The following is a 19,724-nucleotide window of genomic DNA, read 5'->3' as shown; positions in this document are numbered from 1 at the left end:
CGGCAACCTGGGACACGTAGACATCAAATTCAACGTACGATTACACCTGGACACCGGAAACTATGAAGCGCACTATCTGGATCCCGTCATCGGCAACCTGGGATACGTGGACATCGAATTCAAAATATTAATACACGTAGACACCGAAAACTACGGAGCGCATTATCTGGATCCCGTCATCGGCAACCTGGGACTCGTGGACATCAAATTCAAGATATTAATACACGTAGACACCAAAAACTACGGAGCGCACTATGTGGACCTCGTCATCGGCAACCTGGGACACGTAGACATCGAATTCAACGTATTATTACACCTGGACACCGAAATCTATGAAGCGCATTATCTGGATCCCGTCATCGGCAACCTGAGACACGTGGACATCGAATTCAAGATATTAATACACGTAGACACCAAAAACTACGGAGCGCACTGTGTGGACCTCGTCATCGGCAACCTGGGACACGTAGACATCGCATTCAACGTATTATTACACCTGGACACCGAAAACTACGAAGCGCATTGTGTGGACCTCGTCATCGGCAACCTGGGACACGTGGACATCGAATTCAAGGTATTAATACACGTAGACACCGAAAACTACGGAGCGCACTATGTGGACCTCGTCATCGGCAACCTGGGACACCTAGACATCGAATTCAACGTACGATTACACCTGGACACCGAAAACTATGAAGCGCACTATCTGGATCTTGTCATCGGCAACCTGGGACACGTGAACATTGAATTCAAGGTATTAATACACGTAGACACCAAAACTACGGAGCGCACTATGTGGACCTTGTCATCGGCAACCTGGGACACCTAGACATCGCATTCAACGTACGATTACACCTGGACACCAAAAACTATGAAGCGCATTATCTGGATCCCGTCATCGGCAACCTGGGACACGTGGACATCGAATTCAAGATATTAATACACGTAGACACCAAAAACTACGGAGCGCACTATGTGGACCTCGTCATCGGCAACCTGGGACACGTAGACATCGCATTCAACATATTATTACACCTGGACACCGAAAACTACGAAGCGCACTGTGTGGACCTCGTCATCGGCAACCTGGGACACCTAGACATCGAATTCAACGTACGATTACACCTGGACACCGAAAACTATGAAGCGCATTATCTGGATCCCGTTATCGGCAACCTGGGACACGTGGACATCGAATTCAAGATATTAATACACGTAGACACCAAAAACTACGGAGCGCACTATGTGGACCTCGTCATCGGCAACCTGGGACACGTAGACATCGAATTCAACGTATTATTACACCTGGACACCGAAAACTATAAAGCGCACTATCTGGACCTTGTCATCGGCAACCTGGGATACATAGACATCAAATTCAAGCTTGATTCATAAGAATCGACTTAAAAATTCCCTAGCGGCACTTTCTGCCAAGCATAGAGAACCTACTTTTCCGTTGACTCAATATTTATTATATATATACCTAATTTTTACTTAAATAGAAATCTTCCTCCTGACCGATAAGTTTATCGACCTAATTTTGAAATACGCGCGCGATATCGAAACTGGCGATACCTGCGCCGCCAGCGTCGAAAAAGTGAAAGTGACGTTTCTCTGATAGATCGCGGCGTTAGGAGGAGGAGGAGGAGGAGGAGGAGGAGGAGGAGGAGTATCTTAAAAATAAATTTTTACATTTGCACTTTGCGTCGCAATATCTCCGCTCGTAGGGCACGTAGCGGAATATTATGAGAGAAACCCCCTCCTAATTGGACCCCAAGCTATCGATCAAGCCTACTTAGAACTTGATCCGTTCACTCGTTATCGAGATCTCAACATCTCGGGTACTCGCAACCCGTCGCGTCGCGTAAAAGAGTCACGGTCGGTCTCGCTCCGCGTGTACTTGGCGCGAGACACTACCGTGTCTCTTGATTCTATTTCCCAAGATATAATTTATGCAATACATAACGGAAGAATGAAAACCTCGAAACATATATGACTCTAGGAATGACACTTTAGGTTTCAAATGTTCCTCCGAAATTACAAAATTAAAAATACTGACGAAGCTTTTTTGAAAAAAAATTTAAAAAACTTCGACGCTTCCTGCTTGCCACCTTGCTACACCGAGCTTCTGCAGCAAATGAGAAGAGCACACTATATATTGCACACTTGTGGAATAATGCAACATTATCGGATCCAATCAAATTCGAGCCCGATACTTCAGGATGGACATGCACCGAAAACAAATATGACTTTCTATGGTTTGAAGGCCTACAGTTGCCATCATCAGTAAAAGATGTCATTTTGGATAATGAGGATTCGGAAGGTAAGTTTCAATTCGCGACTCTTGATTGTATACATGATTTATTTAATTTATTTAACTATTTATATTATTTTTTTTTTTCAGTTGATGACGAGGAGTCCGAATATAATATAGCGATGAAGACCCTGAATCTGAAGAAAATGTGCAAGATACGGAATATGAAACCGATTGATTTTTTCAAAATGTACTGTATTACAAATAAAATTTATTTTTTTTTAATTTTTTATAAAAATGTATAACTACTCAATTGACTTCTAAAATTTTAATAATAGTTCCTTTAGTCCTTTATGAATATTCAGATAAATTGTCAGTAGTGCTATGAAATATGTAAGTACGGTGTGAAAATCAAAGAGAAAAGCGACCGGTCCACTGGGCGCTGCGCCGCGCGCCGAAAGACGCTCTCGCACTTTGCACCCGATTTTCTCATGATCGCTTCCACTTTGCCTTCTGACACTTTGCACTTAGTTTATTCTATACGTAAACAATACAAATGCAAATTGTCAGAAGTGCCTCTTAATATGTAAATTTTCCGAAATTTTTCGCAACTTTGGCAGCTTCTGACAACCCTTTAGCTTCTACTTACTCTTCTGACAATTTTTTTCCTGCTTTTTTTCATACTCCAAGATACCTATGCAAATTTTCAGCCGTGCCGATCGATAGTTTTTTTTGTTGAAAAATTTACACGTTTGATCGCCCGCCCACCCACATAGCTTCCAGTCCGCCTTCTGACGGTCGGGCTTTCGCTTTGCCGGCAGCAATCGAACCTTTTCCAGGTAAGATATTTCATGGACCGAGGCATGTTGCTTTTTCCGTTACCAGCTCTCCGGCTATAACTGATTTTACAGTGACATCTTACTTTCACTGACCATAATCAGTGAAATATAAGATAAAGAAACAAAAAGTAAACGTTCTACTGAAGTTCAGTGAAATACTCACTGATTCTCAGTGAAATCCTATTTTACTGTTACAATTAGTGATATTTTCACTGATTCTACTTTAGAGAGTATATAAAAAAAATTTAGTGAGAAAATAAACATTTGTTTTACACTAGCAATGAGATAAAAATTTAATAAATTTTAGTGTAATTAATGGAAAATTTGTTGCTTAACTGTGCGAAACATAATAATAAACATTATTGTGGCTCACGACAATTTTTAATAAATATTCGAAGAAAATTAATGTTTTTACAATTGTCTCTCAATATACCTTTATAGGCCATTACAAAATAAAAAATCGTCATCTTGTGAAAAATAAATTAGGAGTAAAGAGCCAATAAAGATGAAAATTTCATAAATTTTATTAATCTTTTTAAAAGTTTTTATAAAAATGTTCTTTCTGATATTCTCACTATTAAGGAAACTAAATCTGTAAAATTAATGGGAAACGGGGTGTTAAAAGACAACAAAATATTTTCAAGAGAATAGTTAGATATGATATATTCAACTTTTACTAATATTTGATAATAATAATTATGCATATCTTTATATTTATAGTTACATAGGTAATAATACTGTTGCAAATGTACAATATTTGACAGATCGGATATTACGCGCGATTCTTGAAAATATCATCAGCATTTATCTATACGTGCGTGTACGCATCTTGTTTTATACATACACATATACATACATACATTTATATAGATTTAGTACGCCTATGTATGTATACGTAGATGCGTATGTATATCCAGTACAAAATGCGTGACACATTTAGTATTTAGTCCATCCAGACATTTGCATCGTCTATAAATTGTTCCATTGCATTTTATGTTATACATTTTTACATACGTTTCTATTCATATTGATCGCGTCCATATCGCGTTGATGCGATGTCGCAGTTCATGAATGGACCACTGTAATGTACAATAGTAAGCTCGCCTAAATCTAAGACTTTTGAGAGCGCACTACCCATATTCACAATTGGAAGGACACTTGCAAAATATTTTTGCCACAGAAAGTTGTACGCGTTTTATCAGAGTTATTATAATCTCGTCCGTTGTTGCGTTGCACGCTGCGGCCTCGGCACGTCTCCGGACGCATGATATCTTAAGATGTCGTTAAAAAAAAGAAGAAGATCGATATAGCATTGCAAATGCAAATCTTACATAAAAAAAAGTAATTCGTAAAAAAAGTGCATTGCAGTCGAAATCACTGAAGTAGTATCTCACATTCAGTGATAATATTCACAAGATCTTATCTATTTTTCACTAATCTTCGGACATCAAAAAATGGATCGGATTTTTAACCCATATGTTTATTTAAGATTAAATTAAAACATGTTTCATGTTTATCGTTAATTCTTATTTTATTCAATTTATATATTTTCTTATTTTTTTTATTAATTATGACAAGAAATTTTGTTAATTACTTTTTCAAATGATTCAAATAACTTTTATTAAAGAACACCAGAGTTTTTACTTGCAAATGTCAAAGGGCACAAGAGAATATGCTGGACCAAGATGACCTATTTTTGCCATTCATGTTATTCCCGTTATGAGGATTAATTACCGGTGAGAGCGATTGATAAAACAACCTACGTAAGACTCATACAGTATCGAAAGTACTATATTACAAGAGTTGCTAGTTGCTACTGAATATGTTGGATATTAATCTAGAAATATTACAACATAGAGGACACTCTGTCGCATACATCTTTCTTTTGACGTTTTTTATTTACTACATCATGTTATATACATATATCTCGCGTCGTCAGCATTAATAAATAGTCAAATAAATTGCGGAGTATTAAGTATTCTTTGTAACACGAAGTACGATCGCAAATCCAATCGCCAACTGTTTACAATAAACAATATTTTTTCCATCAAGAAGCGTGTCTGTGAAGTTGGCACCTTATTTTTAAAAATCGGAAAATTTATTAAGAGTTCCATTTGCACCCACAATAGTTCTACAGTTCCTGATGTATTTTAGAAATATTTTCGTCGATTTAGATAAAAATATAACGATTTAAAAAAAATGAGGTGCTAACTTCCCGTGACACCTCAAATTTCGAAAATATTTATTTTTATCACGAAATTCTATAGTTTTTGAAGAGTTCTATAGTTAGTTTCTGATAGGTTTTAGCAATAGTTCTGGTCTTTAAGTATTTTTAAATAATTTTTTAATCTAACCGCTGGCACCTCAAGTTAAAAAAAAATTGATTTTTATCATGGAATTCTATAGTTCTCGAAGAGTTCTACAGTTCCTGATAGGTTTTAGCAACAGTTTCGGCCTCTAAATATTTTTAAAACAATTTTTTACTGTTACCGCTGGCACTGCATACAAGAGTAAAGACATGAATCGCAGGCAGTTTCCATTGACTTTTTGACAGTTCTCGACAGTTCTCGCATAGTTCCAACAGTTTTTATAGGTTTTAGCAACAGTTCAGGCCTCTAAATATTTTTTTAACAATTTTTTACTGTTACCGCTGGCACCGCACACAAGAGTAAAGTCATGAATCGCAGGCAGTTTTGATCGACTTTTTGACAGTTCTCGATAGTTCTCGCATAGTTCCAACAGTTTTTATAGGTTTTAGCAACAGTTCCGGCCTTTAAATATTTTTTTAGCAATTTTTTACTGTTACCGCTGGCACCGCACACAAGAGTAAACACGGAGGTGCAGGCAGACAGTTCTGGCCGACTTTTCGGCATTTTCGTACAGTTCTGCGATAGTTCTGAAGACCCCGGTAGGTATCGATCACAGTTCCGGCTTTTAAATATTTTTGAACACTTTTTTATTCTCAGAGTTGGCGCCTCACCTTCAAGAGAACTAAGGAGTGCCAGCTTGTTTCGCGGTTTTTTTTGACACTCCCCGACAGCTCTTGCATAGTTCCAACAATTTTGATATAAGTTTTAGCCACAGTTCCGATATTTAACCTGTAGAGGGCCGCCAGCATTTTTCCATTGAAAATCTTGGATTTTTTTTACGTAAAATTTATGCATATATACAACCAACCATGTTCCGAAAAGTTTCCGTTTCTGGTCTCTTTAGAGGCTACTACGGCCCAGAACGATACGGCAAATATTGAAAATTTTTAAAATTTGAACTTTAGTGTTTTTGATATCGCTAATCACGATTCTGAGGTCAAATTATCGAAATTTTGCACAGGAACAGTGTTACCAACCTAAATAAGCCTAAATGAGTAACAGCAGTTACATTCGTGTGTAAAGCTTTCTTTTGGCGTTACCCATGCAGAGCTAACTATGTGAAAGTAGAAAGTTTTGTAGCTCTTTCTTTGCTTTTTGTTTTTTTTTGTTTTTTTTTGTTTTTTTAAGTATTTTTTCGTTATTTTTGTATTTTGAGCTACTCCGGCCCTCTAAAGGTTAATATTTATTTTTTTTGGTTTTTAAAAGTTTTTTAATAAGTACTGTTAAATCTTACATTTTAAGCTTATATAATATATAATTTTGAAATATAATTTTAGAGAGAAAGTAGTATTAAATTTTCTTGTAGAAATAAAATTATAGGAAATTAAAAAGTAAAAATAATGTTAGAAGTAATCATAAAATGCTAGAAATAAAATTTAAAAAATCTGAAAGTATAATAATCTTAAAATAACTAATTTCAAGTTGTTAGAAATATAATTGTAGGAAATAAAAAGTTGAGAATAAAAACATAGCGATGTCAGAACTAATTTCAAAATGTTAGAAATAAAATTTAGGACAATAAAAAGAATTAACAATTTTTTATAATCATTGAAAAAAAATTCTTAAAATCTTGGAAATATATATATATATTTGTAAAATTATTAATCTTGGAAATATATATATATTTCCAAGAATTAAAAATTTTTTTTTCAATGATTATAAAATTGTTAACCTATAAAAACCTATAAAAACTGTTGGAACTATGCGAGAACTGTCGAGAACTGTCAAAAAGTCGATGGAAACTGCCTGCGATTCATGACTTTACTCTTGTGTGCGGTGCCAGCGGTAACAGTAAAAAATTGTTAAAAAAATATTTAGAGGCCGGAACTGTTGCTAAAACCTATCAGGAACTGTAGAACTCTTCGAGAACTATAGAATTCCATGATAAAAATCAATTTTTTTTAAACTTGAGGTGCCAGCGGTCAGATTAAAAAATTATTTAAAAATACTTAAAGACCAGAACTATTGCTAAAACCTATCAGGAACTATAGAACTCTTCAAGAACTATAGAATTCCGTGATAAAAATAAATATTTTTGAAACTTGAGGTGTCACGGGAAGTTAGCACCTCATTTTTTTAAATCGTTATATTTTTATCTAAATCGACGGAACAATTTCTAAAATACATCAGGAACTGTAGAACTATTGTGGGTGCAAATAGAACTCTTAATAAATTTTCCGATTTTTAAAAATGAAGTGCCAACTTCACAGACACTCAAGAAGCACATGTCTTCTTCATGGACAAATATCTATAATTTTTTTATGCTACTTGTCAAAGACAGAAACTTGTCAAAACAGAACGAGTTAGCGACATGCGTTTGTGTTTAATCGATAATTTTGAGAATATATGGCATCCAATAAAGAAACAAGATATATGTAAGAATAAATTTATTTGTTTGTATTACAATTAAATTAAAAATTGTTCTATTTTTGCAAAACAATTTTTTGTTAATTATTGCATAATTGTACTAACAACAGTAATCATAAATTTATAATAATCGATATTATATATGTATATGTAGCATGTTGAATAGTACGTTAAGAACTCTGTATTTCTGTCTCATTTGTTTCTCATACTGAAAATTAATTATTGTGTAAAGAATGGTTGTCGTTTTGGGTTTGCCCGTACTTGGCGAATTTTTTACAAGCGCACATAGGAAGCCTGTTATCATGTTAATTTCAAATTAATTTTCGATCTTTAAATTCCCAACGAGAAAAGGAGGGAAATATTTAATCTTAATCAATTAATTATTATTTAAATTCTTGATTATGCGTGCAATCGTCTTTTTTCTTTATTTTTTTACAACTATTTACATATGCGACGATCATATCTACTGTGCTGCGTTATTTTTAATAAAGTTTAGTAAAATAGATGAATATAATATATTTTTTCTTACTTATTTAAATTATGCAAAGAAGAGAGAGAAGACTTATTATTGATCCTACATTAAGGAACTGCATAAAAGAAGACCAGAGAAAAAAGTTTGTATTGTAAAAAGTTTACGCATTATATTTAATTTTGTAGTAAATTTTGTCAGTTATTGGACAGCAAATGTAAAAATATTAAAATTTTACTTGGAGATAATTTTGGTAGGTATCTAAAAATTATTTTGTTACCAAAATAGTAATGATTATGCTGCAATAGCAGAATGTATAATCCTTCACCCGTAAGTGAAGAATTATTTTAATTTAGTAGCAATTTTTTCTCCGTATGTAAAGATTGAGAATCTAAGGATCAATTCCGGCGCAAATCACGAACGTTGGTTTCACTTATTGAATTTGTTTGTCAGACAAATCGTTAATGCTGTTAGTAAATTTAAGAATTTGATCGTTTCTGTGCGAAGAGTTTATATAGAACGCATACAAAAGTGAGTGGGTAACACGTTCTCATTACTTCGTTGCGAAACTTTGAGATAATTTTGAGAGTGATTTGGGATTGCCGTTCGCAAAAGAAACGCGTCGCACACTTCCATTTATTTCACGCAAACCACTCGATGTAATATCATGGGTACGTCGTATGCTGTATTTGCTCTTTAGAAACCAGCATATCCTCCACGCGCGGGAGGAGTAGATCTCACTAAATAGATAAAATCTTAAAATCTAAATAAATATCTTAATAATAACCAATAACAGTGTATCTTATACAATAATCGAATTGTAACGTTATTGTTATCTATCTGTATGTTATTACGCATTCGAATCACAGGAAAGTATAACAAAAATTTCATCTGGATAAAGATTGCGACAAGTGTTCTCTAACAGCAGCGCGTCGCACACGTGTACGAGAATCCGACGTTATCATCCTGCGTTCGAGAGCGTATACGATTTATCGCTTCACTATAGTTTTTCCGCTAGTTTTTCCGCTAATTATCAAAAGCACGATCGTGCTCTATACGAATTATATAGATTCTTTATTTATCTTACTTTATTTATTTATTATAATATCGGCGTGATTGTGGCCGGATTCGAATAGATTAAATAGATGGAGCATAGAAAACTGTTTACAATAGATAGTTAGAAGGCAGAAACAAACTTCAGTTGCACGGTCCCACTTTTTACACATTTATACGAACTAGCATCGGCACGCTGGGCGTCTACGTGTAAAACGTTATTTTTCAATAATCTATGCATATGACCGAATTAATCCTCACGTGTTTCTTTCTCATGCATTATCATTATATTACATGCTAAGGTGCAAAAAAAAATAACGTCGCTATTTTATTCTTCGGCCATTTAATCGCGGACTTGATTAACCAGGAGCTTGTCAGCTTGCGAAAATAGTGCAATTTCAAACGTGTGTCAAGTTTCTTGTTTTATGTATTAGTAGGTTTCCTATAACTGTTATAACTCGCGAAGTTGTAGGATAGATTTATTATATTTTACACGTAAAAGAATATATATACATAGGTGTCCAGCACTGATTAGTGACTCGAGGGAGAGAGACCCGTAAAAACGTTCCGTCAAAAAGGAAAGAGATAAAAAGAGAGACAACGGAGAGATTTGATTTTGATGTATCTCCTAAATTCATTTTTACTCTAGGGCATACTATGTAGTATATAGGCACATGATCCACGAAAACGCGCGCGTTTAGAAAAGATTCGCCGATTGTTCAGATCCACCCGAGACCGTTTAGAGTTCTAGACGAGATTTGCGGGAGTTATAGTGGTGCTGCTTTATACCATTAGCGCAATGTGTCCACTAAATTAGACTAGTCCGTTGGACGTGTCGGCGATAAGAGAATGTATATCGACGTGTCGGTCTAAATTAGAGCGGAGGGATCTGAAGTTTTACGACAGGCAGAAAGAGAGAGAGAGAGAGAAAGAAAGAAAAAGAGAGAGAGGGAGAAAGAGAGAGAGAGGCGATCCCCCGGACACGGTTTTCTAACTTTCCACTAAAGTAGATTGCGTGTTATCACATTTTAAGCCGCGAGAGAGGAGCGAATTTCTCGTTCGATTCGATCGTATAACCTTCTACGTTATTACTAGTTTAATATTGATATACGCATTAATTAAATTTATTGTAGGAAAAGAGAACTCATTATTTGTATGCAATAAGTCTAGGTTGTCGCCTTAAACGATTTCTAAGTGTATATATATATTAACCCGATTGCGTGCACGGGGTTTACGTATTTATTATATATAATGTATACATGCGTTTAATGATAAAAATTATATTACATACTTTTTCGGCCGATTCACGAACACTACTTGCATTTTGAGATCCTTTAAGGGAGTATTTTGTGATATAATATTAGATATCTCTACATATTCGTATCTACAATTATATATTTCTTTTCAAATTTTTTTTAATAATTAATTATCATGATTCTCGAAGAAGAGTAATTAACGTTTTTGGCCAATCATAATTTAACCATCTTTAGACAAATCGCAGATATTTTTTTAAAAAAGGCAAAAGCTTCAATAGCCTTTATACATTAAAAATCTAACATTCTTTTCTCCAATTTATAGAATAAAAAATAAAGTTCTTAATTAATATAATATATTTGAGCTTTTTTTTAACAAAAAATATATTTCACACAAAATAATTAGATAGTTATTGCTGATACAACTGGGAAGAGAAGTCATTCCGCATACAAAAATAAATCTAAAATATACAAAAGAATTTTATTAAAATATCTTGTAACATTTTCGATTTATACATCGTATGAGATCACCTTTTCTCCAGTTGTATGAACAATAACGAACCGATACAATAATTATCGGAATAATAATTTATATGTATACAACGAAATAACGATGTGCTTAAAGCGCGAGGTCACTGAATATCTTTTATCTCTACATACTTATAAATGAAATTTATTAACTTATTTTACGTACTTCGTTGACTAAATCGTTTACATCGAGAATGTCATTCGGTAGGTCGCAAAAGGAAATTCGATTTTCATATAGCGCTACGTTAATGACGTTTATTGATTGTCTCTACTTCTATAATGATAACCATCTCTATCTACTCATAATTGTATAGTACCTAAATTTCGTTCATCGAGCACGTGCGTTCTTTCTCACCGATGTTTGTCGAGGTCTCTTTACGCGGGCGCTGTGCAAAGAATTTCCCATTATCTATTTAAGTCGCTCAAAAAGGTGAAACTTTCGAAGATGCATGACGAAATTAAAATTATCGACAAATCGACATGTGACAAGTGACAAGTGACAATTGTAAAAAAAAAAAAAAAAAAAAAAATCGTTGCACCGCGTCACGCCACGTCATCACGTATCGCAAGAGCTATAAGTTGCATTACCATTAATCATTTATGATCTATACGTTATCGTAAGTTTTATTACTCGATCGTATTAAAGTGGAGTAAATTAAGTGAGAGGCACCATAGAGTGTGTGCTCATACGCACGTTTAGGCTAAAGCGTGTTTCATAGAGTATTTTGCTTACTTTTTCCAGTGCACTTTCTTCACATATTTCGATGAGATACACACTTATAATAAACTGATAGTCAAGCATCGCGAGATTTATAATAATAAAAAGTAGTCGGGCTGGCACGGAGCGCCATGTAAAATTGTCAAAACTGTCAAAAGTGTGCTGATTATTTGACGATTATTATCAAAATCGGAGGGTTTCTTGAGTATTCATTATGCTCTCTTATCAAAAACTAAAAGTCGGCAACGCGTTTGGTCGAGAAAGGAAAAAATTTAATAGCAGCACTTTATTTTTTAAAAGGTATCTGTCCTCGAGGATGACTGTTAAATTCTGTTTTCTCAACGATATAATATTGATTCTTGACAACCATTTTATTATAATCGATAGAGGTTGTGCTTGATTCAAGAACAATTGAGCATTCGACATAAATAATAAATTATTTTGTACAACTCTTATACATATATCTTACACATATGTATATATGTATATATTCAGCATGGAAAATACGAAGAAAACTAGTACAATACAAAAAATATTATGGTATAAAAATAAGTGTAGAGTTGTAGAGACAAGGTTTGTAACTTCGTTCACACGCGTAAAACAAAGTAGACACAACGCATATAATATCAAGTGTGCTCCATCGGCGATATATGTATAGTCCACTGATGCAACGAATTGATCGGCTCGAATCAAGCACCACGTCCATTGCAGCAGTAAAGTGTGGTGTTTTGGTTCACGAGAAAGTCTTGTAAAATGTGTATAATTTTGGACCCTACACCTATATATATATATTGATAGGTATATATATATATATATATATATATATATATATATATATATTGATATATATGTATGTATATATACATATAATATGTCTCTCTGTGTGATTAAAAATATTCTTAGAAGCCGCTTGGTTTGAGAAAGTTGCTAAATCTATCCTCCGTGTATATATGTACATAATAATATATAAATAAGAGGTAATAGATATATAAAGTGTGATAGATCTCCACCTGATAAAGAACACTCTCCCGCCCGCGAAAGACTGGTCGCTAATCGATCAACGCAAAACCGCAAGTCACGAGGCGACGCGAATCCATCTATCTGAACTTATTAACGTCGTATTGCTTGTCTCTCATTTAGATCTAGATTTGGCAGTCAAAAAATCATAAGAACTGCAGCTATCCTTCTTATCGGTTCAGTCAGTCATTCGATCGTCCTTTCTCAAGTCGTTCGATCAATCTAATTTAACGAAAAATTGTTAGATTGCTCGTCTGCTCGTCTGAGAGTTCCGTGCCGCGTTGCGGTTCGCGGCTTTGATCTTAAAATAAAAAAGCTTTGTAACATTGCGAGTCGCGCGCGGGATTCAAGATTATAATGGTGCATCTCCGATTTTAAAATGTTCCATAAGTAATGTAGGTACAAAATATAAATTGTAATATTGTTTATATGCGAGAGTGACACGCCTCCACACGAATATATATACACTTCTTTTTCGCCTTATCTCCTTATAATTCGTTAAAACATTCTCACGCGTGTATCGAAGACTAAATATTATGGATACGTACATACATATTGCATATCGCGAATTCAGCACGGAGCAGCACGCAGTATCTAAATTCTACGTAGACGTATTGCTCTTTAGGAACAAGCGCTGTAGGCAAGTGCGATCGGGCAATGCCGTAAAAAAGGAAAAGAAGATGGAGAATTCGTAATATGTGAGCTCGACAAGCGGGCTTATCTCAAAATATCTATATTTGTGCTAGGCCGAATAATTAAATCGAAATATAAATAAATCGAGAGAGCTCGCGCTCGCGAAATCAAAATTGGAAACTGGAAACTGGAGACACTCCGCGAGCGACAGTCCTGAACTGGGGTTCTACTTTTGCGGGACTTCCGTGTCGGGAATCGAAAACAAAACGGAACCACAACTCGAAATCATAAACCCTGCAGAACCGTTGAAATCGCTTTGAGACCGATAAGCGGTTCCGCCGCTTCTCACGAACGGTCAGCCGACCGGCAGAACGATCGGCAGTCTATGAGTTTAATTAAAATCTGCTCTAGGAAGTTCATTGTTGCTTATTGTTCCTTCTTATTACTTCTAGTTGGCCCAAGTAATGTTCCCATTGGCGTTTATCCATTTCGAACTGAAAAGATGGAACAGAGTCGATGATCTTTTCTTTCTTCCTGACGACAAAACCAATCTTGGCGGGATCAACCCTCGCGCTGTCAATGAATAATGTATTTCTTCGCGCCCTTCCTTAATAACCGCGCGATTACCTCGTGACATTTTCATCCTTGTTTGACGAAATATCATTTCGCGCGCACAGCAACCGCGGTAACGCGGTATGCTTTCTATGCCCTGGCTCCTCGTTGATTCGATTATCCATCCTGTGCGTTTGACTTCGTCGTTTGCGTTTACACTTGAGGACTCATCTCAGCCTCGAGTAAACAACGTATTCCTCTCAAGGAGATATCGTTCTTAAGATCGAGGATATAAGAATGGCCACAATGGAGTTACAAAGATCGCCTATATTGCCAATATCAATACCGATCTCTTCGACGCCGAACACGGTTTCCAGCGTCTTCCGATTGCGCTCTCTCGAGAGTCGAATGGAATCGAATAGCATTCGCTATAATATTTGTACTTTCCGGACATGCTCGGGACAACACAATCGAGCGCGTGCCATCTTCCACGTTAAGAGCTCTCGCTGAACATATTTGGCGTCACTGTGGTTATAGTAACGCGAGGCAAGATCCGTGGAACCATGGGCGATTGTAAAACGGATTGCACGAGTTTGCCGGGGGCTTTCTGTTACACATCGTCCTCTATACTACGCAAAGGTATTTGCTGTTTCTGCGCTAGCGCATTTAACACATGCACCAATTGATCCAACTTCTTATCCATCACCGACAGCTGAAAACAGAAAATTTCGTACCGATGCACTCGACCGTAAATTCTTGTCGAGAGAAAGCTTACGCTTCGATTTATGCGAGGTGTTTTATTCGCAATTATACATAATGAAAAAAAATTCTTTAAAAATTCTTAAATTGATTTCCTAAGCATTTTTATTCAGACATCAAAGCATTTTAAAATGCACGTTTAAAATAAATTTTAATTTAATTATTATCTAAAACAAAACATTTTTTACTTCCTTCTCCTTCCTATACACGATTATGAGAAAAAATAAAAAAATTACTCGTTTTAAAACAAAATAAAGAACTTTCATAAATATTTAAATAAAATAAAACTCATCTAAAATTCTATTTAAATTATTTATAAACTTGTAAAAATATCAAAATTTATATAGTATTTTGTTATTAAAAATATAGTGCTTTAATAAAATAAAAATAAAACTTTCGAAGAATTTAGTTTCGTAAAAAGGAAAGTTTCTTATCTCGAGAAACTTCCTCGAAAAATCTGATTTCTTCAGACATAAAAAGATTCTCTTGAATATTTTAAATCTTCCAGATTTCCAAATAATAGATACCTACTTGTACTAAAAATTTTGCTCAATTATTTATACAAAAACTAATCCAATAGTATAAAAGCAAAAAATATATGCATAATTTTTATAATCGTCTATTTTATGCTTTCAATGGGACTATATGATATTTTAAATAATTAATTCTATTATCAGTTTTTCTCGTACGGGGGATTAGTTAACGACGCGCGAATGTAATCCCAATCATATTCTTCGCCATTTTGTGCATTTTTTCTTTTGGCTTAGGGAAATCTGTGAGTCGAAAGAATAATTAATAGGGAAGGATCTGCATTGTGTGCATGCAAATTTTCTGTAAAGGAAGGAGGAGGACGAAAAAATCCGAGCAAATAATTTGATAAAGATTATGCAAATGTGAATATAATTCTATTGTGATTCCATCGCAAATCAATGAGAGCTATTTTGCATTTTTTTAAATATGTGTTAAAAAAATTTATATTACGTAGTTCAACAAAAAATACGTGAGTTTCTTTACAAACTCTATAACGAGATTAATTAGTTTCCGTACTTTTTAATGCAAAAAATAATTTCGGTCTTCAAAAATTTATTAAAATTTTCAGAGATTTAATATTAAAGTTGAAGAAAAGCTATTTTAGCATACTTTATTTTATTACAGCTATGGTATGTGTTTGTGTGTGGAAAAGTTTTACTCTATTTTAACAAAGTCAGGTATATCATTAGAACTTTTATTTCTCAAAAAGAGTTGTAAAGATGAAGATTAATATTCTTGATTGAATATCGAGTTTGCTAGTAAAAAAATTGACAATTAAGCTATTGAGCTAACAATAAGAGACGTAGATAATTTATCGAATATTTTCCAGTCAGTTTTTTTTATTCAAATGAGATTCTTAATGATTCTTAATGAGATTTTTTAAGTCGCTGAATACACGTCTAATTCAAATCTAATAATTTGTTTCAATATGATAAAACTGAAATAGCAAAAAAAATTTTTTTTTTAATTTTTCCAAAAATTTATATTATAAAAGGTTTTCAAGTTATGAAATACGAGTCCAAAATCAACGAATATCATGTGACAGAACCAAATGTTCAATAAATTGTCTGTGTTCATTGAAACGGCTTCTTGATATAATAAATTCAATATTGATCATGAGAAATCTTATTATTTCTAATCTTTACAATGAATTTCTGTTGAAGGTTAAAAATTCTAATAATAATAGTTAATTTTGAAAGAAATAAAATTTTTCTAGCATGCCGCTATAGCGATAGTATAGAAAATTTTAAAAAAATTGCGACACGCGATATTTCCGCGATCAAATTCATGTGAAACATCAAAAGAGCTACATATATTTCTTTTTTCTTTGGGACTTGGTATTTTCTTGAACTATATTATTTGCATTCTTTTTAATACTAAAAGCTGTGGAAAGCTTGTAAGTATAATTTTTGAAAAATATGGATTTGGAAGTAGGTTATTCAATTATGCATCACTCTCCTGCAATACGTAGATAGATTCACACACATGCTAGGCTATACGAAATTAAGACAGTTACATATTCATAAAAGAAACATTACGGTAATTAAAATGAAAAACGCACCTGCTGCTCCACTCGGTATAAACGCGCGCCAATCGTCATGGGTTTCACGTTGCCTGCCCGGTCGATTCCCGCCAGGTAGCTCCCCGGTTTACCCAGGGTCTGATCCAATCTCCTCTGCAACTCCTGCGGACAAATCGAACGTGCAATCAACCACTCGTAAATCTATAACCCAGACTACGCCGAAAAACGCGATGGTCGACGAGCGGCGCAGACATGAAAAAGAGAAATCTTTATTCGCCGTTAAGATTTCATATTGTTAATTAATATCGCTTTACGCCATTGTCCTTCAGCTTTTCGTTTCCTAGTCGTTTCTGCAACCTGATGCAATTTTATGATTAAAATAAAACGGAGCGAATACGCGAGATTATAGTAATTCTTGCAATATGAAATAGACATATCGAGATTATAGAATCTATACGCGGCGCTATAATTAAGTAATACGTAAATGAGCTCTCGTTTTGCTGTTAGCAGTTTGAAATTTTGTCATTAGGACTCGCTGCGAAACTCCGAGCTCGAGGATGTTATCGATCTCCTAGATACATATAATAGAACCCTATATTCGCTCGTCGCGAAGTACCGAAGCTTCTTCGGCAAACAAAAGACAGTGTACTCACAGAAGTTTAGTTTACTGTGATTGACGTTTTGTCTTTGCTTGCTTTTTAATGTCGCGTTGTCATTCTTCCCGCAGCAATCATCGAACGATAAAAATCGATCTATTGTTCAGGCACAAATGAATATCAGCGACAAACATCATTTAATGCAATTTAATATTAATTGATGAATATATTATATACATTATATAATATATTATATATATTATAAATATATTATATATATAAATAAATGGATAAAATTGTTAATATAGTATAATATACTGAACCGTTACAAATCACAAATGTATTTTTGCTTAAAGTTTCACATTAAAATTATTGCATACAAAAGATGAGAAGAAAATATACATAAAAATTTATTTAAAACGAGCATTATGAAAAATACAATACGACAGAAAACGAGCAAAAACGATATTTTAAATTTATTTTATTTTAAAAATAAACAATTTCGTAACTTATTTTATTATATTATAAAAAAGATAAGTAATTTTGCCTTTTGATTTTGTACCTGCCACCTTTCCTTTTACTCTTACGAACATACAGAGTATTTCTCATATAAAGCGTCACCGAAAGCGCCCTGAATGAGCGCCGCGAAAATTCATGTGTTAAAGCATTAATGATCCCACGCGTATGTGAGATCGATCGATTTGGCGCCTGATGAGCGTGTAGATGTGTGTAGATGTGAGCCGCGACCATTCCCCGAGCCTGACGGCTGTTTTGCGCCGTGTAGCGACGGTTACATTTTCCTGTGAACCGACACGAACTTGGCGCGACATACCCTTCGATATTGCGTGTCGGACTCTAATCTTTGACGATCGCGCACGGTCGATTAAACACGGGACCGGGATTCGCTATTGCCGCTATTGGTGGATCGCTCAGTAATCTGTCAAATAAGAGCAATTACTGCTTATTACACGGGGGACAGATTTATCCTATCGCGTGTCATTAACTCATTATATACGACAAATGATTTGGTATGATTTGTCGAGAGCCACCGCGATTCGTCTCGCGAACGCTGTTAGAGAGACGATGTTCTCTAAAATAACCGGCTGTCTCTTCAAAGTGGTAGATGTATATTCCGGATGGAGGATCGACTCACCTTAATCCGCACCATCATATTTAGGTGACCTTGGCTGTATTGCTCGATGACGTCACGGACGTCGTACGGTTTCCGAGCCTGTTGAAACTTTCTGCGAGCCACGAAGTACTTGATCTTCCTGATCGCCCGAATAGCATTCCGGTGCGCCTCTGTCAACCTAAAAAGAGAGAAAAGGCGAAATTCAGACTGGCAAATTGCAACAGAGAAAGGATACATTACTCATCTTTCTCTTTTTGTTTTATGCGTGTAATTGTAAAATATCATTAAAGATAAAAATATGCTCCGGAGCGAAAGCTTTACCGTAATTGAAATATCATTTTGACAACATTTTGACAACTTCCGATCGCGAGCTACTTTGATGTTATAAGTGGTTCAAATTCTCTCGATTCAATTGAGGAGAGAAATTGATTCCTCCTCGAGTTGCAATCTTCGCTAACTTAATTTTCTTAGTCGATCACGTCGTGGCAAGAGGCAAGACGCAACTTGATACACCTCGTTTCCCTTTCATCGTTAGAAATAACCGCCGGTTATTTTAGTGCAACGCTGAACCCCGTTAACGTAAAATTGTATCAAGTATCCTACGTTCACAGCTACTTCTAAAGGCACTAACGTTTTAACAGTCTCTATTAGGATAACCATGTAACCTACCTCGGAAATAAATAAGTTTGTTTTCGAGATAAAGTAACGACGTAACGTCTATATCCTTTTCGTAATCCGTAGCGCGCGAAATAATTGTTATATACGAGTTGGAAAATTGATTTGTGTCAAACGCACTATTACACGTCAATATTCAATAACTCGGATCACAAGCTATCACACGTATATTGACCAAAATATTGGTTTTCTTCTCTCTCGACTTTGCGCGAGTCATCCGTTGGCTCTCGACATCTCGTTCCCACGGCGCAGCGCGGCGCTTCACCGAAGAAAGCGGGAGAATATGCTCTTGAGAAGAGCGCCCATATTCTTCAGGTATTTACGTCTCCGAGAACGCTTAGCTCCTTCACCAGATGCTTTTGTCATAAGTGTAAACGTGAGATAGAGTGCTTTATACAATGGCAAAACGTTGTGAGAAGCATTTATGAAGCGTCATGATAGAACATTTGATCGTTAC

At 35.0% G+C, this 19,724-nt stretch overlaps 1 protein-coding gene across 7 annotated transcripts in view; it reads right to left on the bottom strand.

Annotated features, from left to right (window-relative positions):
• Positions 1-6,554: 6,554 nt before the first annotated feature.
• The window catches only part of Kcnq (KCNQ potassium channel), a 53,138-nt gene continuing 39,968 nt past the window's right edge, over positions 6,555-19,724 (bottom strand). For all 7 annotated transcript variants that reach the window (XM_077408751.1, XM_077408743.1, XM_077408746.1 and 4 more), the window contains 3 exons: positions 18,614-18,770; positions 16,904-17,026; positions 6,555-14,764 (listed from right to left, as the gene is read on the bottom strand). In XM_077408751.1, the coding sequence (XP_077264877.1) occupies positions 14,663-14,764; positions 16,904-17,026; positions 18,614-18,770 (382 nt within the window). In that variant the 3' untranslated portion in view covers positions 6,555-14,662. The remainder of the gene's footprint in view (positions 14,765-16,903; positions 17,027-18,613; positions 18,771-19,724) is intronic.

This window comes from Temnothorax americanus, unplaced genomic scaffold (assembly GCF_048541705.1).
Source record: "Temnothorax americanus isolate GAGA-0224 unplaced genomic scaffold, ASM4854170v1 Scaffold25, whole genome shotgun sequence".
Taxonomy (NCBI): Eukaryota; Metazoa; Arthropoda; class Insecta; order Hymenoptera; family Formicidae; genus Temnothorax; species Temnothorax americanus.
This window is presented reverse-complemented; position numbering and strand designations above follow the sequence as displayed.